At 56.8% G+C, this 22,967-nt stretch overlaps 2 protein-coding genes across 3 annotated transcripts; one reads left to right on the forward strand and one right to left on the reverse strand.

Annotated features, from left to right (window-relative positions):
- Nucleotides 1-161: 161 nt before the first annotated feature.
- CDH3 (cadherin 3) lies at nucleotides 162-12,715 on the reverse strand. Its single transcript, XM_034426683.3, has 16 exons — nucleotides 12,551-12,715; nucleotides 12,324-12,423; nucleotides 8,595-8,797; nucleotides 7,381-7,518; nucleotides 6,984-7,139; nucleotides 6,756-6,900; nucleotides 5,501-5,676; nucleotides 5,210-5,338; nucleotides 4,545-4,730; nucleotides 4,066-4,310; nucleotides 3,249-3,391; nucleotides 2,432-2,656; nucleotides 1,990-2,208; nucleotides 1,574-1,704; nucleotides 1,270-1,416; nucleotides 162-889 (listed from the first exon to the last, which is right to left on the reverse strand). Exons 1-16 carry the CDS (start codon nucleotides 12,605-12,607, stop codon nucleotides 680-682), a joined length of 2,610 nt encoding a protein of 869 aa, XP_034282574.2. The 5' UTR covers nucleotides 12,608-12,715; the 3' UTR covers nucleotides 162-679.
- LOC117671049 (cadherin-1-like) lies at nucleotides 12,617-22,936 on the forward strand. 2 transcript variants are annotated; one of them, XM_087877332.1, is made up of 9 exons: nucleotides 12,617-12,726; nucleotides 19,205-19,348; nucleotides 19,679-19,834; nucleotides 20,342-20,486; nucleotides 21,021-21,196; nucleotides 21,598-21,681; nucleotides 22,190-22,332; nucleotides 22,411-22,549; nucleotides 22,721-22,936. In XM_087877332.1, exons 1-9 carry the CDS (start codon nucleotides 12,682-12,684, stop codon nucleotides 22,808-22,810), a joined length of 1,122 nt encoding a protein of 373 aa, XP_087733458.1. In that variant the 5' UTR covers nucleotides 12,617-12,681; the 3' UTR covers nucleotides 22,811-22,936. The 2 variants fall into 2 exon arrangements, with proteins under 2 accessions (XP_087733458.1, XP_034282568.2); XM_034426677.3 differs by lacking the exon at nucleotides 12,617-12,726 and adding an exon at nucleotides 16,162-16,320.
- The last annotated feature ends 31 nt before the right edge of the window (nucleotides 22,937-22,967 follow it).

Consider the following 22,967-nt stretch of genomic DNA (forward strand, 5'->3'; position numbering starts at 1 on the left):
GGGAGGGAGGGAGGGTTTGGGGAGGGCCAGAGCACAGGAGCCAGAAGCCTCTGCCCCACCCAGGTTGTTTTGGGGAGGCTGGCAACAGCTAAGAGTGGCTGCGGTTCAGGCACAGGACAGCCTTGGTTCCCCCAGAAAACATGACACGGGTTTGTTGTGCCTTTTTTTTAAAAAAAGCTTTTATTAAAACTTTACATCCTGATTGTCCAGCCCTTTAGTGATCATCAAGTTATTTCACACATGCTATAAAAAGAGGAAAGAAATCAAGTCTTAACTGAGCTACAATACATGAGAGTAGAGGAGGTCAGGAAGGCGGAGGGGGGGCATCATCCAGCAGCCTCTCTCTCTCTCCCTCCCCCCCCCCGCCAGGCCTGTGTTGGGCAGCACCTCCAGCTCCTGGCAGCAGGGCAGTCCCAGACCGAGGTGCAGTGTGAAGACTTCACGACCTGCAGCCAGGTCCCCTCTGAGGACAGAGGCCCCTCAAGAGACACCTTTGCCCTCTGCCCAGGAAGCAGAGTCGGAGCTGCCCCTTTGCCAAGATGGTCAAAGGTTCGTCTCCTGGAGCCCCCCAAAGTCCGCAGCAGCCCCTTTTGCTTCCAACGTGCCATGGTGGTCAGGGTGGCCAAGCAACGCCGATCAGCCCAGCTTCGCGGAGGGGTATGGCTGCAGGGCGAAGCCCCTAGTCGGCCACGCCTCCCCCATAGAGGTCTGCCAGTTTCTGGAAGCGGCTGCCCCACTCGTGCAGGTAGTTGTAGTCCTGGTCCTGATCGGAAGCCGAGGAGTTGAGGGAGCTGAGGGAGCCCCCCTCGGAGCCCCCTCCCTCGTAGTCGAAGACCAGTAGGGAGTCGTAGGGGGGCGCTGTGGGGTCCAGGTCAGCAGCCTTCAGGTTCTGGGTGGAAAAGGAGGAAGCGTGGGGCGCCTGTTTGTGGGGCAGGGGCGCATCTAGAACTTCAGATGATTCCTCATCCCAGCTAATCTGGGCAGGGCCAGCCAGAGGCAAAGGCAGCCCCAAGACCCACTCCAAATTTGGTGCTGTAGGGGAAACCCAGAAGCTACAATATCAGCCTTAAAATGGGGTTCAGCTGATTCTAGAGTCCTTAATGATTTTACTGAATGTATCACACACACACACACTCTGTGACCCTGGGCGGCTCTGCCTGTTTACAGTGGGCAGAAGATCCAGCTGGGCAATCCACTCGGAGGGCAGCAACCCCCAAGGCAGCAGAGCTGGGGGTGCCAGGGCCTGGCCTGCCACTCAGCCTCCCTTACCTCACAGATGAAGTTGCCGATCTCATCAGGGTTTGCAGGGCGGGGGCGATACTGGGGGCCTGGCAAAGGGGTCGGCACCACATCATTCCGCAGGAGGACTTCTGGGCGGGGGTCCAGGCCCCTGTGCAGCTGGCTGAGGTCATAGTCCTTTTGAGGGACGGAAGGAGGAGCCGGTTGGCCGAGGGAGGGGGGTTCACTCAGAAGCTCCCCCACCTCCAAAGCAGTCTGATCCTGGGCAAAGCTCGCACCCCCAGGCCCAATCACAAGCGGATGCTCGGCCCTTCCCTGCCCCCCCCCCCTGCACCTGGTCCTCCTCGCCCCCTCCTTCTTCGCCATAGTAGAAGATGTTGTCCCGGGTGTCGTCCTCCGGCAGCAGCAGCGGCTCCTTCGCCACCTTCCTCCTCCTCGCGAAGAGCAGCAGCAGCAGCAGCAGGACTGGAACACAGAATCCGGCCAGGATCAGGGGGCGCTTCCGCTGAATTTGCGGCCAAGGGAGGGAGTGGAGCTTCCCAAGACCCAACCGCCATTCTCCTGAGAACCCATGGTTCTAGTCCTCAGTATTATGCCGGTGGTATGAAGAAGTAATTCAAACCGAAGGCTTCTTCACATGGCCAGAGAAGACCAGGCTCTGCGCCTCGCAAGAGTGTCCAGGTTGAGGTGTGGCTCTACCACCTGGGAGGGGAAACCCATCCCCCCAAGGGCAGCCCTGTGCATACTCACTCAGAAGGGCCAAAACGGCCCCCAAGACGGCAAGGATGATGGGCGCCCCAACAATAGCCATCTGCCCCTCCGGACACTCATCCACCTCTCCCTCGCACTCGCAGACGGTTGCCCTGAGGATGGTCAGGTGCGACTTGCCCGGCTGGTCCAGGAGGCGCAGGTAGACGTCGTAGGTCTCTCGCTTCAAGGGCTTCAGCAGCTTCAGGATGGCCGTCTCCCCTGAAGCAGTCAGGAAGTGGTCAGACCCAATGCCAGCCTGGGCTTTTGGAGAAAGGGACGGGCTGCTTCTCCTCCCTCCTAGGGGAGCCAACCCGCCTGGCGGACTGCGGGAGATGCCCCAGGAAAGGAGGGCAGAGGACACGAGGGCCGGATGGCGCCGAGGTCGAGCTTCCTGGAAGTCAGGTCAGTGCCCATTTCCCAGGAGGCCATAGCAGCAGCCCACCTTCGCTGTCCATCTCGACCGCCCAGTTCTCCTCCGAGTTGTGGATCAGCTCCGCCTGGAAAGGGAAGGTGTGGGGTGGAAGGTCCTTGTCCGAGATGCGCAGCAGTTGTGGGGCTGGATCGCGGTTGCACACGGTGAACGTCCGCCGGTCAGGCTCTGGGCCGTGGTCGTTCACGTCCAGGAGGGTCAGCAGCAGTGTCCCTGTCCCTGTCGCTGGGGGGCTTCCTGGGGGCAGAGTACGGGGGAGGGGGAGCCATGTTTAAAACAGAACAGCCTCACAAACTAGATTATACAGAGGCACAACAGCTGCTTTGAAAAGCTTCAGGCTGTTTCTCTTCAAAGGCCCCACTTCTCCACCCCTACAGCCCCCAAACCTCCCGCCACATCTTGCCCCATTTCTCCCCCAAGGCTCCTGCAGGCATCCAGTCTACTGTGCCTCCGGAGGCTGCTTTGTCTGCCCAGCAAGTCCCCCGCCTTGGCCATGGCGAACAGCAGACAGAATGGGGCATAGTCGGGCATCACAGCTTAGTCTGAATCAGTAGAAGGTGGATCTTGGGGGGCAAGGCCCCCTGCAGGATGTTCCCCCTGGTGGGCGTGGTCTTCTCTCTGTGCAGCTCTTGAGGAGCAGGGACCACCCACCCTCCCCTCCGGGAGGCTGGTTCTCATGACCGGCCACCATGTGCCCCTCACATGGGCAGCTCTCAAGCAGCCGCCGCCACTCAGCTCAACAAAGGAGCACTTGATTGCCCAGCCACGAGTTGGGAGGGGGGGGAGGTACGAGCGGGGGGGCCCTCCCTCATCCGCCCACAGGGTTTACCATCATCCGCCGCCAGCACGATAGCCGTGTAGGTGTTGTTCTGGACGAAGGGGGATTCCCGGTCCAGGGGCGCCTTGGCAGTGATGATGCCGGTTTCCGGGTGGACATCCAGCCACTGGGCAGGGTCATTCCCCAGCAAGTACCTGGAGGGAAAGTGGACCCAGGCTGAGGAAGGGAGGGGGTGCTGGCTGTGAGGTGGGACGGAGACTTTGGGGACCCTCTGGGCCTGGAAGAGAAAGGCTTGGCTGCAATAGAGCTGAGCCCCTGATGGCTCCCAGACCAACTGAACCCTAATTGGGGCTGGGCTGGCAGGTGTGGAAGAAAAGGGGCTGCAGAAAGGGGGAAAGTGCCAGGGGAGAAAAGTGGAACCAGAGAAGCCAAAGAGGCAGCTGGAGCGGCCCTTATTTAGAGAAGCAGCCTGGAAGTTCTTCTGTGGAAAAATTGCACCTCTTAACCAACCTCGGGGAGTTCAAGAATCTGCTTGCTTGCCATGGAATTCAGGCTGTTGCCGCCTTCAGTTCTCCCATACAGACACTCCATCACATCTGCCCCCCCCCCCCCCGGGTGGCTCCATTCAGCCTTTCCTCTTCCCTGCCCCAACCACCTTCCTTTCCAAGAATGGGACCCTTGGTGCCCCAATTGCTGCTGCTGTGCTGCTGGGGGATGGTACCCCCACCTGCCCAGGTAGCCTCTTCCCAGGAGCTGCAGATGCTGTGGGTCCCTCCACCCTGAGGTGTCTTCACAAGCATCTACCCCTCTACTCCTCCCCGCCTCTTGAGGGGGGGACCCTCCTTGGCTGTTCAGCGAAGCAGCTCACCTGATTTTCTGGGGCTGCATCGTGTCTGGGTCTTGCGCCCTGTAGGTGGCAATTTTCTGCCCCACCGGGCTGTCCTCCAAGACCTTCACCTTCAGGACTGGGGGTGTAAAGACGGGGGCTTCATTCGCATCCATCACGTTGATGGTCACGGTGGCTGTCGAGGTGGGCAGCTTCACCGCAAAGGGCACCTCGTTGGCCACTGCTACCTGCAGAACGAACTGCTTTCTCGTCTCAAAGTCCAGCGCCTAAACAGGGAGACGGAAAAACCTCGTCAGAAGATGCAACTGCCCAGCTGAGGGAGGGAACAAGCCTCATCCGGCCACCTCAGCAATGGCTAAAGCAGTCGCTCTCCACCTTGACAACTATGAGTTGTGTGGACTTCAACTCCCAGAATTCCCCAGCCAGTGCCTCTTTGCACACGCACACGCGCACACACACGCACAAGCTTGTGCATGGGAGGAGCTGGTGTTTGCGCCTACTTTTGCTGTTGTCACAATTCCTTCGTTGGTCTTTGGATCCGTTGAGATGGAAAAGAGCTCTCCGCTGTTGCCCTGAACGATGCCGTACACGGCGTGCCAGGCAGGAGAATGGCGCTCGTCCTTGTCGGTCACAGCCAGCCTCACCACCTCCACACCTTCCAGGTTCTCCGCCACCTCTGCCGAATACTGAGGGAGGGGCAAGCAGCCAACTGAGAGCCTGAAGGATAACCAACTCCCCTCCCAATCCTTTGGCAGCTCAGGGGGCTTGAGGAGAGGCACTGCTACCCACCCACCCAGCCAATATGGGAGCCATCAGCCCTCCCGGCTATCTAAGAGGGAGAGCATCAACTTTGCCAAGGCTGGAGGGGAGGAGGAGGGAGTGAGGTACAGACAAGGGCAGGTGGAAACACCTTAACTATGCAGGCACCCTGTGAAGTCTGCACACCTATCACAGCAAACCGTAATCTAGATTCAAGCCTCATACTAAGCTACGACTTGGCTAGCTTGGCCTTCAGTCCCAGTTCACAATTGCAGCTTCACACAACTGCCAGTTTCTGCTTGTGCCGTAAGCCAAGGGAAGGGAGCTGAGCTTCTATGCTGTCCAACCTGGCCTGTTCCCAGGAAGCCCCCCCCCCCCAGTTCCCGGCCTCTGCAGAAGAAGCTACCATGGACTCTGTGAACTCGGGCACGTTGTCGTTGGCATCTGTAATTTCTATCACTGCTGATGCTGTGGTGGTCAAGCCCAGCCCATCCAGGTCTGCTGCCTGCAGGATCAAGGTATATTCCCTCACTCGCTGGGAAGAGAAAATGCTCCGGTTAGCGCCTGAGGGGGCCAGCGTCCTCCAAGGAAGGGCCCTTCCCAATCCGGCTGTACCCGAGAAGAGTTCCGGGGGCAGCCAGGTTGGCCAGAGAGGAGGAGGAGGCGGCTTGCTTCTCCCCCCCAGCCCTGCCTTTACCTCTCGGTCCAGGCCGCTGGCGATCACACTGATGGTCCCCGTTGCTCGGTTGATGGCAAACATCTGCGGATGGGGCTCCTGGGGCGCTTGGCTCAGGATGGAGTATGCAACGACCCCGTTGTAGGTCTCGATGGCATCGTCCGCATCGGTGGCTGTGACCTGCATCACAGATGTCCCTAGGAAAGGGAGCAGACGCCCATGTGAAGCTGCCAGATAGTGACCTGGCCCAGCCTTGCCACCTTTCCGGCTGGGGTGCCTGGGCTCTGCCCCAGCGCTTGAAGTCGCCTCCCTCAGCCAAAAGGTGGTGCATTGGAGACAGCCACCTCCCCCCTGGGAAAGCCCCCCCTCCTACTGGGACAGGGAGGAGTGCCCACAAAAGTGATCCCCCGAGGATGCCTGGACACCATAGTGAAAAATATGGAACTGAAAATGACTACAGCAATAGAGAGAGATGGAAGGAGTAGGGAGATGGATGGAAGGGGAAGGAGAGAGAGGAATAGAAGAAACGGAAGAGGAGAGGAAGAAAGGGAGGGGAAATAAGAGTAGGAGAGAATGTTAGATGGGGAGAAGAAAGGAGGAGGGGGAGAAAGGAAGAGGAAGTAGAGAAGGAATAGGAGAGGATGGAAAAAGGTAGGAAGGATAAAAGAAGGGAGGGAGAGGAAAGAGAAGAGAAAGAGAAGATTGCTGTAAAACAAAAAAGATGAAATGGAAGAAAGGCAACCCTGAACATGTTTAAGTGTATTAGGATAAAGAATGAATTATCAAAAAATTAAGAGAATATGTTGTTTATATACATAAGCATAGAAATATTAAGATATTATCAAAAATATGGAAAGAGAATATTTTGGCAGAAATTGTAACTAAGTAAAATGTATTTGGATATGAGGTTGTATAAGATATGATACGCCAATACCTGTTCATAAAATATGTGGGGGTGTGGGGGGAATTAATAAAACTTGATTAAAAAAAAAAAAGCAAAGTGATCCCCCAACTTCCGTCTGAGCTGGGGAGGCTGAAGGATAAGGAAGCTTCACTTGTGTCAGGAGAGAAGACGAGGTTAAGGCAACTCCAGGCTCAACCTGGAATAATTCACCTCTCCTTCCCATTTTGTGCAATGCAGCACACTCACACACCTCTTCCTGAATTCCCATTCACAATCCTAGCAGGGTTTGCGCAGCATCTACGGACTCTCCCCCCCTTCCGGCTGCTGGGGCTGAATTTCTGCTGCCCCCACACAAAATCTCCCCCTCTTTACCAGGGGTTGCTCCTTCCATGACAGAGCCCTGGAAAACCTCCTGGGTGAACTTCGGCTTGTGGTCATTCTGATCGGTGACCGTGACGATGATCTCCATCGGTTCCTCCACCGGTTTGCCGTTCTCAGAGACCGCATGGGATAAAAGCTGCAGAAAGAGGGAAACCAGTCTGGAATGCCAGAAGCCCCCCCCCCCGTCCCCCTATCATAGCTTCAGCCAGGACCACCTACGTGGTATTTTTCAATGCTCTCTCTGTCCAGAGGCCGCGTCACCTTCATCCACCCCGTCTCCTTCTCGATGATGAAAACGCCTTCTGGGGGGGTGTCGGCCCCCTGCCCAGTGATGCTGTAGAAGATCTTGGTTTCCTTATCCCGGTTTGATTTGATCTGAGGCAGGGAAAGAAAGGGTCATCTTAGATTTGTTGGCCACCCTCCCCCCAAAAAGGGAGCTTGATCCATCAGGAGAGTGATCTCCTCCCCCCCTCCCCAAATGGCCCTGCCCAGCCTGGCACCATCTCTGCACGGGCTGCGATGCAGCTCTGGGCTGATGGGCTTTTGATCCAGAAAAGCCAGCGCCCCCCCCCCACAGGTGGGCAAAGCCAGATCCTCCCTCCCAGATTCCACCCACCTGAACCAGCTTCTTGGGAAAGGGGCCTCTCTCATTCTCAGGCATCCTGATGGGAGGGATCACCCAGTCTCGCTTCCGCCGCTTCAGGGTCGATGGGAACTTTGGCCATTCCATCCGCTTGGCAGCCGTCGGTTCCTCCTGAAAGAAAAGCTCCGGCAGGTTATGCAGGGAGTTGCCCCATGGGAACGAAGGCCATTCTGAGGGTGCAGCAAACAAGACCCCGACCAGAAGCCCCCTGGCCCCCAAGGCCAACATCGCCCCCACTGCCCAAGGACAGTCATTCTCCAGCCGTGGTCTACAGCTGCTGACCGGGCAGTCCGAGGCCTCTCTGAGCTCAGCTGGCCAGGTGCCCCATTGCCACCTCAGTTCTCAACCTGAGTTACAGACCCAAGGAACTGGGGTGCAGAAGAAAACGAAAATAGAAACATACAAACATTTCTGTGAGCAGGAGAATTCCCACTTCCGTGCACTTTTTATAAGGATATAAAGCTAAGAATTCATCTTGTTATGTGGACTGAGGTACAGTATGCAGAGCCATTTTAATAGGATATTTAGAACCATTTCCTTTTTAAAGATGCTTTCAAAAGGTGGCGACAAGAAGACGGGATGAATCAAACAATTATTGTTATTCCGTGAAAAATGTGAATTTCTTTGCACTTGAAAATGCAAACGAAGACTTTCATTGAGCAATCCCTGCATTTTATGAACATTTATTTAGTAATCTATTATTGTGATTCGTTTGAGAAATGAAGTCCAGGAAAACCTGAGAATTTTTTGCTCAAAATCCACATGCTATAATGATGTTGCTGCTGTCACTCTACAGATGCTGTTGAATTCGAATTCGCACACACCACACCAGCCTGCTTTATAATTAGCTGTGCTGGCTGGGGATGCTGAGAATTGTAGTCCAACAACAGCCAAAGTATTACACAATACTGGAAACTTCAATGCTGATGTACAATTTGGATTGAAGACGCAGCAGACTCTTTGGGAGCGTGCCTGCCCAGCGCACCTTCAGTCCAAACCCTCTTCCTCCATAAGTCAGGTAGAAGCCTCCCCCACTTGCAGGGGAGTGCCCCCCCCCCCATTCCACCTGCCTGGGCAGAGCCCCAGTGCTCCATTAGCACAGTTTCCACCGCAACCGCCCAGGGAGGCAGAAGGGTTGCCATGGCGTCCCTGCCACCTGTGCTGTCCCGAGGGCAGAAGCGGCTCACCTGCGAAGAAGGGGGGCCTTTGTTCTGCAGGACAGCCGAGGCCGATGATTGGATCCCTCTGGAATCTCTGGCATGCACCCTGGAAGGCCTTTCCCGCGCCTGCCTGTAGTGCTGCCGCACCGCCACCACCTTTCCATCCACCAGCACTCGGAGGTCGGGGCTGCCCAGAACTGGCTCCCCTCCCAGGCAATCGGCAGACCTGACTGGAGGGGAGAGGAAAGCCACCGCATTAGGAAAACCTGAAACTGCCAACCAAAATACAGTCCAAACAACACCCCCCACCCCACCCCACCCCCGCTCTAAATGGCACTGGCATAGGGAGTTTCTTCTGGCCAGCAGGAGCCCTTCCCCCTGCAAGCAGTTGCCCAGCTGAGGGGTGGGGGAGGGTCTTTAATGCACCCGAGAAGCCTTCTGCCCCCCCCATCTGGAGCCGGGATCTTGTTTGCCCTTTAATGGATTGGCACTTCCAGTCCTTGGATTGCTTACACAGAGGGACGGAGGGAGGTGGAGGGGGGGGATCACCTAGCCCAAGTTTCCTTTCCGTTGCCCCACATTCCAGATAAGGCACCGGTCTGGCCTTGAGCCCACCGGCCTCTCCTCTTCAGCCGCCCAGGCTTGGCTCACGCAGGGCCTCGCCATCAGGGAGAGCCCTTTGTAGAGGTAGCTGCCCCAAAGCAGTACCAGTTTCTGGGGTTTTGCTCCTCCCACACTAAAAGGAAAACACCCACGAGCAGCTTGCTCCAGCCTGGCCTCAGTCCCCATCGTGTCCCCCCCCATCTCACCAGGGAAATCTACCTCGCCCCCATAGCTGGCAAGAGGAAGGGGCCTCTAGCCTTGCCTGCTATAGGGGCCAACCTGACACCCCCTCCCCAAAGACTTCACTGGTTCCAAGAAAGAGAAAGGCAGCACTGTCCTACACCAACACCCAACACCCCCCCCCGCCTCTTTCAGCACTCAGGACAGAGCAATCACAGCAGCCCAGGTCACCCCACCTTGACCTGCCTTGGGACGGTGTGAGGTTGCTCCAAGAGCCAATCTGCCAAGGCTGCCAATGGCTCTGAACAGCCAAGGCCCTCTCAGGACACCGGAAGCCCCCACCCATCCACAGAGCCACTCCCCACCCGCTTTGCAGCCACGGAAGGCCCCTCTGCCCAGCAGTGGGGAAGAAGGGCCGGTGGCTCAGCTGGAGAGAACCAGCTCTCTGCCCAGGAAGCAGGAGGAGGTCAGAGCGCCTCTCCCCACTTAGTGGAATCGGACCCATTTGGCAGCCATTAGCATGCCAACCCTCTGCATGCCATTAGTGGAAATCTCTCTTTCCCAGAAGACTGGCCAACAGCGGAGCAGAAAGCCCCCCCCCCACGCTTTGCCCCTTGGCCCTACAGAGTGTGGACAAACAGCCACTGGCGCACTTAATTGCCTGCTCCTCCCAGCTCAAGGAGAAGCTGGCTGGCCACTCACTCTTTGCCCTGTCCTGGTTGCCCATTCAGAGCTGCCTCTTCCCTCCCCCACCAAAGGGCTATGAGGAGCCTGCTCCCCTCCTGGCCAAGGACGCCTCATATCGGTGGCAGGGGTGAGGGGGAAATGGTCTGCTCCCCCTGCTCCCTGCCTCTCTTCCTAAGCATGGCCAGGAGGTGGGCGGGGAGGGGGGCTGACAGGCCACCCCTTCCCCTTTCTGCAGGGTCCCTGGAATTTTAAGGCTGCCGCCTGCAGGGCAACAGCTCTTATCTCATCTCAAGGCCCCTCCATCACAGGTCAAGCTGCCGGAAAGGTGGGGAAAACACACCCAGGTGGCAGATTAGTCTGTCTCTACATGTCTCAGTAAACACCAGGCTTATTTAGTGGGGAGGGGGTGCAGGAATGGCCCACTGACCTCTGACCCGACAGAGCACAAACACCTTGACATACTTATATTGCAAGGATCTTTCGGAGCAAAAGTCACAGTGAAAAAATGCACCACATTCACAACTCAGAGTAGCTCAGGGACAGAACTGCCCGTGTATCCAGCAGTCAGTTAACAATGACTTGATGGCCCATCGTCACTCACGACTGCTGGAAAGAACATCTCTATTGAGGCTCTCTGGAAGAGCCCCCCAGCCTCTCTGCGAGGGCCACCCCCAGAGTTAATCCTCAAATGAGAAAGATGGGGGCTAAAGTTAGCCACACTCCCTGGCTGAGGGAAAGCCATGCCAGCGCCCTAATCCCCTGCCTCTGAATCAACCCGCCACCAGTTTTGCCAGGACTTCAGACTTTAAAGCAGCTGTCCGGACGGAGCTAAGAGGGTAGAACTCGGGAGTTTCCAGGTATTGCAACTGCCTCTTATTCCCCAAAGCAGCAGAAGAGAGACGGGAGCCCGGAAAGGGAGAGCTCCCACCCTGAGAGGGACAGAGGTCTGCAGGGACAACTTCCAAGTCCCTCACATGGAATTACAGAGGAGGGGAGAATAACTCATGGGGGGGGGAAACTCTTCCCTTCTAAAAGCCCCAGGTGCTGACCATAAAGAGCCACTAGATTGCGCACTGGGCTTCAGAGGCAACCCACCAGGCCACTGGGAGAGACCCAGGCTGGTGTCCGCTGCTTCCAAATCCTGGGTGAGGCAGAAGTCCCCTCCCCGCCAGTCCTCCTTCCAGGCCTTGGAGAGACCAGGGCAGCTCTGGGCTGCAGGACGGAAGGGGCTGGTGCAGAGGGAGTTAAGGGATTCCTGGCAGGATCCAGTGCTGAAGCAGAAACAGACCAGCCTCTGTTTGGGGCACAATGGGCCTGTTTTGCACAACAACAGCCCCTTCCGGGAGCTGGGGGGGGGCTCTCAGACAATGGCTGCGGGGATACCACTGGGCCAGGAGGAAAGGGGCTGAGGAGGCATTGGGTGCTGGGGCAAAGGCCTCCATTCTGCAACCCCCAGCCTGTCCCTGCTTGCTCAGCCTAGCCCCACTCACAGGGCAACTCAAAGGGGGTGAGGGTGGAAACCACACTTCACTCCCGGCAGTCTCCCTTACTGTTGCAGCAGGAGGAATTATTTCTCTTGCTTTTAACTGCAACCCCCTTCAAGGGGCGGGGGAGGGGAGGACGACTTAAACAAGTTAGGACCAGCAAAAAAACCCCCCAAAGCAGAGGAGGTCCCTAGCAGGAATCCCTTAACTCCCTCTGCCCCAGCCCCCTCCCCCATTCCCAAGGAAGCTGCCCCTCCCCCACACTAGATCGAAGGAGAATCGCCATCGAGCAACCGATGCGTTAAGAGATCCTAACAGACTAAATCCTTCACTTTCGAAGAAACCCCAAGTTCATCGGCATTTATCCCTGGAGGACTCCTGCGACCACTCGAGGCGGCTCGATTCGGAGCTTTAGGCGCAAAACGGATGAAAAGTTTGGAAAAGGAGCAGCCGCCACAAGCACAGCCCCCCCGCCCCCCCCCACGAGTTCCCAATCGGTCTGGAATTGAACTCAGGCCGCCTCCCCGCTCGACGGGCGTCCAGGGAAGGGAGCGGGAGGAAAAGCCCCCCAGGAACCCCCGGCCAGCCGCTGCCCTTCCTGTCCGGACGGGGGCAGCCAGTTCCGCCCGCCAGGGGCACGTACCTGGCCCCCGAAGGCGGCAGCGGCTTCCCGCCCCCAGCCAGCCGAGCCCCGCGGGGGGAGAAGGAGCGGCGGGCGGGCCGAAGGGGGCCTCCGGAGGGGCTGGAGTCTCGGGGGGGGCGGGGCAGCCAGGACGAAGCAGGCAGAGGCGCCCGGGCTTACCTCCGCTCAAGGGCTGGCCCGGACTCAGCCGCCCGTCGGGCACCGCCAAGACGAAGCCGCAGCGGCTCGGGGGCAGCCAGGCGGCCAGGCGGCCGTCCACCTGCGGGGAGAGAATGGGCGGGCTCAGGCCTAAGCCCCCCTCCTCCCTCCCTCCCTCCCCCCCGGGCGCCGCGGAGCTCCGCAAGAGCCGGGCGGCGTCGGGAAGGAAGGTCCGGGAGAGCGCTCACCTGGAGGAGGACGAGGAAGGCCAGGGGGAGGAGGCGCGCAGCCCGGCGCCAGCCCATCGCTGCCGTCGAGGAGAGGGATGCCCAGCAGCAGCGGCAGCAGCAGCAGCTCCCCTCGCGCGCCCGCTGCCTGAATGGGCTCCGCCTGCCCTGCCAGGCCTTTAAAGGCGCCGCGCCAGGTGAGGCTCCGCGGGCGGGGCTCCGGCTGGCCCGCCCCCCGCCGCCCCCTCCCCTCTCCCCTCCCGCCAGGGCGCAGGGATCGGCCGGGCCTGCCCGGCGTGCGAGAGAGCCTCCGCTCCTTTGATCGGGCCCGACGGAGGCGGCTCCCGCGGCCCCAAAAGCCGGTCCCCGCCCCTCCCCCTGCAGCCGTGCCCGTCGCTCGGGTGGGGTCCCCTTTTCGGCTCCCCCGGGACCCCTCCGCCGCTCGCCCTTCGGCCCCCAGCCGGCCTCTCCCCGCAGCCGCGGCGGCGCCGTGAGGAGCCGGAGGGCAGGGAGCGGAGGGGGCAGCAGGCAGGGCGACGGCGAGACCCAAGGGAGGCGGAGGGTCGCTTGCCGAAGGGCCGAAGGAGCCGGCGCCCACCGGGCAGAACCCCCTCCCTCCTGCCCCCCCCCAACCAGTCCGCTTCTGGCCAGGAACGAAGCAGGCAGCGCCCGCTTCTGCCCCTTGTGCCAAAGGAGCTGCCCCGGTGTCTTCCACCAACCCTGAGACAGGAGCCGCCGCCGGGCCGGGCCTTTCTGTGAGGCCGCTTTCCACCCCACCACCAAGCGGGGTGGGGCGGGGGGGTGCTGAGGTTCTTCCAGGGAATCCGTGGGGTAGGGTGCCATTTTTTGCACCTAGTCAGGTAATGGGCAGGAGGCAGGACCTAAACAACTAAAAACTACAATTGGCATTTTAAAAATTGGAATATCAGAGATATTTTAAATGGCATTTGGATAGTATAAAGTATATTAAAGTTTTCAGTCACTGAGCAAAAAGAGAGTCCTGGAGAATGCAAAACACTGTTTTATGTTATTTGCAATATGTATGGATACCAGTGAATGTATATACTTCTTGCCTGGCTTATACAAAAGGATTTACAGTCTGGACAAAGAAAGTGTGCACAGACACAGGCAAGTATTCCCCTTGCCTTTCTGTCCCCATTCCCCCCCCCCCCGTTCCTCCATCAGCCCAGCACACACACACACACCCCAGTTTCTTTGGGAGTTGGACTTCCCAGAGCAGCTTGAAGTGGGCGGAGAGCAGGGGTCTCTGGGCTCCTGGAGCCTGACTCTTCTGAGGAACCTGGGGAAGGGGCTGTTGTGAGAGAGGCCTGGATTGCGGAAGGCCTCAGTGTGGAAAGCTGCTGCTGCCTGTATCCAAGGAGAGGCCCTGAGATGAATGAAGGGCTCAGGCCCTTGGTGAGCAAAGGAGATCAAGATTACATTTGCAAATGCCAATCGGATGGGATCACTGCTCGGTGGGGGGAGGAGGGCAAGGTCTCTTAAGTCTACAGCAACGGAAAAGCTTCCAGGGTTTAGGCAACAGAAGCAGCAGCACTTCCATGGAAAAGGCGAATCGTGAGGCAGGCAAAGTCTAGTCCAGAGCAAGCTCAGAGACAATTTTTGGCAGGATCCCGCAAGCCCCTCCCCCCGAATCTCTTCTTCAGCCAGGTAAGAGGATGAGAGAACAGCCGTCAATGGGGTGCCAAGATGCAGCACTCCCACCTGCCCAAAGGCAGTGAGCAGATCCAGACTTGTCATCTCCCCTTTGATGAGGCACTTGGTGTACGTATGTATACACACACACAAACACACATGCTGCAACAACATATTTCTGCAACTTCTTAGAGCCTGGCTTCCCGCTCACAAGTGAGGCCGCTGGGCCCGCTCATGTACTGCCTTAGAAACCCAGGAAGGGACCCGGTCAAGGTCCAGAGGGGTCAGGGGGACACCCATAGCAGAACAGAAAGCCCCCCTTGCATGGGCTCTCAGCCTCTGATTCTGGGAGATCTGCAGAGGGAAGCCAAAAGCCGCCATCTTGACCCTGACTTACTCCATGTATTGATCAGAAGTAAAGCTGCTCTTAAAAGCCAGTCAACTAAAAGGCAATTGTCCAGCATGCTACACACACACACACACACAGACACACACGCTTGTAGGCCCTAGGCCCGTGATGACGAACCTATGGCATGCGTGCCACAGTTATATCAGTGGGCATGCGAGCTCAGCTCTGGCATGTATGTGTGCGCCGGCCAGCTGATTTTCGGGCCTTCTGGGCCCACCAGAAGTAGGGAAACAGGTTGTTTCCTGCCTCTGGAGGGTCTTTGGGGTGGGTGGGGAAGGCCTGTTTTTCTCTCTAACCTGGCTCCAGAGCCTCTCTAGGAGTCTGGGGAGGGCGAAAACGGCCTTCCCCACCCCCCGGAGGCCCTCCAGAGTCCGGAAGTCGGTAAACGGCTCGTTTCTGGCCTCTGGAAGGCCTCCGGGGGGTGGGCAAGGCCGTTTTCACCCCCCCCCCCAGAGTCCTAGAGAGGCTCTGGAAGCTGGGGACAGGAAAAATCAGGCCTTCCGGTCCCACCGGAAATTGGCAAATGGGCCATTTCTGGCCTCTGGAGGGCCTCCGGAGGGGTGGGGAAGGCAGTTTTCGCCCTCCCCAAACTCCTAGAGAGGCTCTGGAGCCAGGTGAGAGAGAAAAATGGGTCTACCAGGCCATCACGTGCCGGGAGTGGGGGGGGTGTAGCATGCGCAGGGGCAGGGTGCATAAATTATGGATGTGGGCACGCGCACGCATGAACCCCCCCAGCACACGATGGCAAAAAGGTTAGCTGTCACTGCCCTAGGCCTTGTGCCTTTCAATCCCAAAAGTTAGCAGGTATGTAAATAGTTTTCCTCTTTCTTTGGCTGCTATCCAACCATCCTCTCGGTGGGAATAAAAACCACTCATTTTGGGGTTTCCTTCAATTAAAAACCTCAAGTGGGTGTTGAGGAGAGGGAAGCAGGCAGAATACTCTGAGAGCGCCCTCTGGTGGCATCTCCCTGCAGTGCTTCTCTTTATCAACCTCATTTGTAGTTGCTGTTCCTGGAAAGCCTGGCACAGTCAGGGATCTCTTGAAGTCCTCTGGTGATCTACCGGATCCAGATTTCTATTCTGCCCACACAACAAGGGAGGGAGAGGGGAAGTGGGGAGGCCCCTCTGTCTCTAGAGCAGGCAAACAAGGAATCAGAAAATCTATGGAGACCCCCCTTCATCCAGGTCATGGTCGTCCCAAAGGTGCTTTTTCCTAAAGAAAAAAAAAACAAACCCAAAAATGAACTGAATTGCAGAAGCTTCTTGGATTAGAAGTGAAATGTTTTCAAAGGAAAAAAACCAAGAAACTCCAGTTGCCTTTTGGAAAAAGCACCTTTGGGAGAATCAGAAAGAGACAATGTGACTTCACAGGATTACATCCCAGCTTGTTTTTGAAACTGACAATAAGGCGCCTGCTTTTGTTAGAGTCCAAGCGGCACCGCCTGACCCTAGAAGGAGGCTTCCCGCCTGCAGAGCGCTCAAGACAACCTCTGCCCAAAGCCCTGTGCCTCGAGAGGCCTTTTCTTGGTGACTCTTCCTCCAATTTGAAGAGTGCGCCCTGGCACTTGGCCCTGGCTTATCTGCCTCTGCTAAAATGCTAACACAAACAGACTTTTGCCCTGCAATTATACCCACCTGCTAGCTACTTGGCCACAACGGAGGGCAGAGGAAGAGGACGATGGGCTGCCTGAGGATCATGCTGCTGCTTTGCCTCACCTTCCTCCTTCAGGTACGGTTGTCATGGGTGGGATCCCGGCAGGGAGGGGCGAGACAGGCGATGCAGGTACTGGAAAAGGGGGCATCAATGAGCTAACATGGAGTTGAGCGGTTTGTTTCAACCGCTCCTCGCCAGCAATAGAGTTCAGGCAAGTCTGGCTGTAAAGTCAGCAGACTGGCCCACCCGTAGTAGCTGCAGAGCAGGATAGACCCCTAACCTCTCCCCCCCCCCCGGCTCTCTGGGGAAAGAAATGGAGTAGGAGAGACTCCACACGGATGGGGAAGTTCTTCATCTCCAGGCAGCAGGTTCCAAGCACCAACTCGGGGAGCCCGGAAGATGCTGTTCTGCTGCTTGGAAAGAAAAAGTCAGCCATGCGGTGGTTGCACTGAGCCCCTGAGGGCTTAATCGAGATCCTGCATGCAAAGACCACTCATTCCTTCATAACAAAACCTTTAGAGGAGCAACGGCCACTAAGATTCAAAGTCTAGCAAAGGATCATTGCTGGGCAGCAGCCTCGCCCCTAAGAAAGCTTTCACAGAGTCATTCCAGAACTGGGGCACTTATGCTGGGAGGACCAACGCTGCTCCCCCTCCCCCAGAAAGAGGGCCAGGACTCCACAGGGTGACCTTCAATGGAACAGCAAAACATTCAGGGGAGGGGCCTAAGCTGCTTTGTTTGCCAAGCAAATTCTTCAACCTTTCTCACTGAAGACCCACAGGGTCACAGTGCACAATAAGCTGCAGGGCCCACACAGACCAGCTGCCTTTATCCTGATGTTTTTCTCCCATTTAAAACAAATACAGAGTTTCCTAAGGGTGACGCAGGGGCAGCAAACTTTAAACTTTAAACAGGACAGGAGATATTTTCCATGCACTGCGAACACACAGCCTCATGGAAGAAACCACTGCAGACCTGTTAAGTAGCAAGGCAGAACGAGGTTGGGAGAGTCTTGGGGTCCTGTCCCTCCACTTCTCAGGTATGAAGAGGAGGAGTCTCACCTAGCTAGAGTTACAAGGAAATCAGAGGAAGGAGGTGGGTATGCAACTGTGGGTAATGCTCCCCTCCCCCTCCACGGATCGTGTGTCCCTGCTGAGATGTTTCATCTATGCATGGGGGGTGGGAATCACTTTCAGCGGGGAGACCTCTTTCTGCAAGGAAAAACCTCCTGATATCTCTTTCCTGGGGTGTCCATGACCCTTCCACCAGGAAAGAAGAGCAGAAACTGCTTTCTTGCTCAAAGTCCAGGAAATCAATAAAGCTGAATCACAAGGGTTATCTTCACTATCACAGTCATGCACACGAGTTCCCTTTAAGAGAACCAAATCTCTAAACATAAAAAGTTCTAAAGACAAAACACAGGAAAAATGAGGAAGATGACAACCATCTACACAGATTTCCAAGTACAGTCAGCCTAACCAAGCCAGTTATATATTATCATCTGCTCAAAGATGATCTTGACTTTAGCCCAGTTCAGAATTCACTGCAGGGGTGGTGGTTGGAAATAGTTATCTCTGACTTCTGCTTAGGTAAGTCCACACTGCACTTTTTTCCTTTGTGCTAACTCACTTTTATAGACCAGAGAGGGTGAGCGATCACCAGCATCCTTGGGGAGACCAGAGAAGGAACACTGATATTCTGGATCCAGCTCACAAGTGGACCATCCTGCATTCCCAAAAGCTTTTAGTGGCTGATAAAGATGACAGCTAATAATTATTGTGCCACTATATAAATAGGCTTAAATTAAATAGGCAGCTTTCTGGGGCAAAATAGCCTGAATTCCCGGATGTATTTTGTCAGGTGCTTTAGAGGACACTCTTGGGTTACACAAAGCTTTGTCACAGCTTTCCTCTGATGTGAAAGCAGGCGGTGTGGTGTGTTGGAGTGCACAGAGAGAAGCAGGGATGCAATCCTGAGCCCAAAAGGTTGCCCACGAGTCAAATGTGATCCTTGCTACAAAACGGCCCATTCCTCTCAGCTGCCCAGGCAAAGGGGGAGGGAGGAGGCTTTCTTAGATGAAGTGTGGATTCCATAATCCCATCTCCTTTTTTACTCATCCTGCCTCTCAGAAGGAAACCTACCTTCCTTCCTTCCTTCCTTCCTTCCTTCCTTCCTTCCTTCCTTCCTTCCTTCCTTCCCCCTCCCTCCCTTTTCCCGATCTCCTTCCTCTCCCCCCTCCCTCCCCCAGTCAAATCCATGCTGCTCCTTTCTGAGGTACCTAGGAAAAAGTCCAGTGGTGGGATTCAAATAATTTAACAACTGGTTCTCTGCCCTAATGATTTCTTCCAACAACCAGTTCACCAAACTGCTCAGAAAGTTAACAACCGGTTCTCCCGAAGTGGTGCGAACTGGCTGAATCCCACCACTGAAAAAGTCCCAATCAACTAGATGATTTGCTTTATGAAATTAAAGCTTAGAAGCAAAACGTCTTCCTAAAACCAAGTAAGTGGAAGAAAATAAAGGCTGTTCATGGCAGCACTTGCAGAGACCCACAAGTCCAGATGGGCAATTCCAGCTGGAGGAATCCCTGCAGGACCAGAAGAGGCCAACACTTTGTGGAAAGGGCCCCGTCCAGTCCACTGCTGGGAGTTTTCTCCAATTCTCACTGCTGCTCCAAAGAAGAAAAATGAGCCCCAAAGGCTGTGGTGATAGAAGGGAGGAGGTTGGCAAAGGGGAGACTGGGGGAGCTTAGGCTGCTCCTCACTTTAGCCATAGACCTGGAACACGAAGCCTTGGGGCAAGGTCTCTCTGCTGGGACACAGGCCTTTCTGGGGAGCAAGGAATCCCCGGGGCAGCCTCTTTCTCTGCTGCCCCTTAAAGCCCTCACTACTCAAAAGGGAGTCTAACTCGCCAGCTCCCCCTCCCTTCCGGAACCAGAGCCCCCTGTCTTTATTCACAGGAGACCCATCTGTCTGCTCAGGCGGAGGTGCTGCTCTTCCAAGGATCTGGGCCTGGCTTGAGGCGGCAAAAGAGAGACTGGGTCATCCCTCCAATTATTTTATTTGAAAATGAGAGGGGCCCTTTCCCCAAGAACCTGGCGCCGGTAAGAACCTTGCTTCTGCCACCTTCTACTGGGATTCTCTTGCACATTTTAAAGTTAGTTATTTCTACTTCAGAGTTGCAAATGACCCACAAATGCAGGACCCCAAACATTGCAGCTTGTGGCGGTGCCGAGTGGACATTTGGTCTGAACCCCTTGGACGGCTCTCACTTCAGCCGAGCTTTGGGGCCTGCATTTCTATCCTGGGCCAGGCAATGCCGCTGCCACGGTCTGCTCTGCCCCAGGCCGCCCCTGGCACCTGCCCTGGAGGGTGGAAAGGGCTGCAGGCCCACCCCGTCCCTGACCTTTTCCACGTCTCATCTCCCCAATCAGGTCAAATCCAGCAAAGAAAAAGAGGGCACCGTCTACTACAGCATCACTGGGCAGGGGGCCGACAGCCCTCCAGTTGGCACCTTCACCATCGAGAGGGAAACCGGCTGGCTGAAGGTGACTCGCCCGCTGGACAGGGAGAAGATTCCCCGCTACCAGGTGAGCCCACGTCACCTGCTGCCGTTACACATTTTGCTTTCAGTTTTTGGCGGCTGCACTGGGTGGCCGAGGAAATCCTTGGAAATCGGCCATGTGGATTGGGTGGGAGGGCAAAGGTCACTGTGTTCTCTGGGATGCCAGGACAGCTGCCAGGCCATTGGCCGCTCCACTGGGGTGAGTCCCTTTTTGATGGCAGAGGGGTTCCTTTCCTACCAGAAAACCCTCGAAGAAACCCCGTTTAGAAGCAGGCGACTCTGGAGGAAAGCCACCACTTTCCTAAAGCCTCTGTGTTTTCTGTCCCATAAAAGTTCCCATCTCCTTTCATGGTGGTCTCTAAGGGGTCCCAGGGCTTCCGAGATCCTCCCTCGTCCTTTGGGGCAGCTTCCCCAGAGCCGGCAGTGCTGAGTGCCAAGAACTGTTGAGCTCCGTGAAACATGCTGCCCGGATGCATCTCTGGCTTCTCTTCTCCCCCCGGTGAATAACGGCCTTTCTCCGCCTTCCATGCAGCTGTTTTGCCACGCGGTCTTAGCCAATGGCCAGACAGCAGAGGACCCCATGGAGGTGATCATCAATGTTGGTGACCAGAATGACAACCGTCCCATATTCACCCAGAGCGTCTTCGAAGGGTCCGTGGAAGAGGGAGCTAAACCAGGTAGGGGAGTCTGGTCGTGGACCCCAAAACCTGGCTCCTGTTGCGTGGCTACCCTCCGTGGCACAGGCACAATCCCTCCTGGACCATGAAGGACAGTCCTGCTCAAAGCCATCCGGACCGCCACCTCAGACCTGGACTGTCCAGCCAATGCCCGCTCATACGTGCCCCTGTGGGATTAAGTGGTCAATCCCTGCGACAGCTGGGGGTGCTGGTAGCTGCCCAGAAGCCAGAGGCTTTTTCGGCTGACAGGCGCGGACGGGGCTGGGCTCCTGCTTGACTCCTGCATTGCACGCATGTGAGACTGGCAAACCTGGGCAGTACTCTTGGGGAGCTTGCAAGGACTCTCCCACACCAGAGAGCTGGGCCATGGGGTACCACAAGGTTGGCAGCCTGCAGAACTCAGGACTTGCTGCCCACGAGACTGAATGATCCAACTGCCTGGGCAGCATCTCCGGCTGGGCTGGGGCGATGCATTGCTTCCTAAAATGGGGCGATGAACTGCCTCCTAAAATGGGCTTTGCTGTGCTTGTCCAGGTACTCCGGTGATGCAGGTATCGGCCACAGACGAAGATGACCCGGTGGACACTCTCAATGGGGTCGTATCTTATTCTATTCTCAGCCAGGAGCCCCCAGAACCAGTCGGAGATATGTTCACCATCAGTTCGGAAACGGGTCTCATCTCCCTGAAGAAAGCCGGCCTGGACAGAGAGGTGAGTGAGCAGCTGGGGGCCGACTGGGGTGATGACCCACCTAAGACATGCAGATCCTGTGATGGACACTCCTCCCCCCAACAGTCAAAAGCAATCGGAAGGCCAGCCTGCAGGGCTTCTCGGCGGCCACTCTGCACCCCTCAGCGGGGGCCTCGGCCACAGCCAGTCAATGGCTGGGAAGGAGGGATCGTTCCCCCTTGCCCTCCGCTCGCCTTCCTAGTTTTTCTGAGCCACAGCTTTGCGTAGGCAATAAGGGTCGACTTTTAAGCCACCCTTGCCTTAAGAGTGTCTGGACCCACGGCAGCAGTTCTGCCATCCTGAAGACCCAGGGTCTGAGTAGATGCCTCTTTTTAGCCTCGGGGGCTTTGTTCCTCCCTCCCCAATGAAATTCTCTCTTTCAGAAAGCCCCCAAGTACACCCTGATTGTGCAAGCCATGGATATGGCGGGGAATGGCCTTTCCACCACTGCAAAAGCAGTGATCCAGGTAACTCTTGAGAACCTGCTGGGAGGCCTCCATCCCAGTGCCAGGTCTGCTTCCCTTCGTTGTTCTTCCCTGGATCTGCGCTTTGCCCCCCAGAAAGCTAGAAACTCTGCCACCAAGAACAGACCCGTCAAGCGCTCCTTGCCAGTAACAGCTGGCCCTGGCAGGGTTAATACTTCCTGCCGAGTCACAGCTGGCTCCCTGCCAGGCCTCCGCAGGAAGGGGCGGGATTGAGAAAGCCAAAAATGGACAGACTGCCAGATGAGGATGGAAGGCGACCCCAGGTAAATCCGGCAGTCCCACCCCAGCAATGTGGCCGGCAGAAAAGGGAGACTTCAGGGGAGGGGGGGCATCGCCCAGGCAACTGGACAGGCCTGCAGAAGCCTAGCCCTTCTGGGGACAGCAGCGTCCTCCCCCTCGGCTTCCTGTGGTAGGGAGGGGGCTGCGAGGGGCAGGAACAAGCTCTGTCGGGGAGGGTGGTGCTCACGCAGGGCTCTCTGCTTCGATCCAGGTTGCCAGTCCCAGCGAAGGCCACCACACATCCCTGAGCGTCCATGCGCTGAACGTGTTCACTGGCCTTCCTGCCACCGGCCTAGCCGTGCACCTCTCTCAGCTCCGAGCCCCCGACCAGGCCTGGATGGAGCTAATGATCAGGTGGGGAGATGGGGGAGCCCCTGCCTCCCTTGGCCAGCTGGGAGCCCCACAGCCTCACCCGCTGTCTTCTGATTGCAGTGCGACCAGCACGGACGGGCGCATGGACAGGAGCGAGCTGGCCTCCTTGCAGCTGGAAAGTGGCACCTACAAGCTGCGCTTTGCCACGGGGGAGTATTGGCAGCAACAGGGCCTCACCAGCTTCTACCCTTATGTGGAAGTAAGTTTTTGTTTCAGCTGCACAAGAGCGAGCGACTTGGGTCGTCCTGTTGTCCTGGGGCCCCTGAATGGCCACAGGCTGTGGTGCTTGGGCCTTTGGGCTTCCGCAGCCAGGAAGGTCCCCCAGCCAAGCCCAAGAGGTCCAGCAACTCTTCACCTTTGCTTGTTGCAGGTGGTCTTCACCCTCACAGCGGCCGAACGAAAGGTGCACATCCCGCTGCTGCTCAGCCCCTATTCCTATGTGACCTACCGGGGGAGCTAATGCGAGAGCTGCGGCTTCCCTCAGGAGGGCTGCTTTGAGGTCCGGGACTGCCCCCAAGGCCAGCTGTGACGCCAGCTCAGGCTGTCCTCTGAGGAAACCCAAGACTAATAAAAGGTCTAACTTGAAGGGGTGTTGTGAGGGTAAATGAAAGATTCCT

The sequence above is a fragment of the Pantherophis guttatus genome, chromosome 11 (genome assembly GCF_059756535.1).
Source record: "Pantherophis guttatus breed Tessera chromosome 11, ASM5975653v1, whole genome shotgun sequence".
In the NCBI taxonomy this organism is placed as follows: domain Eukaryota; kingdom Metazoa; phylum Chordata; class Lepidosauria; order Squamata; family Colubridae; genus Pantherophis; species Pantherophis guttatus.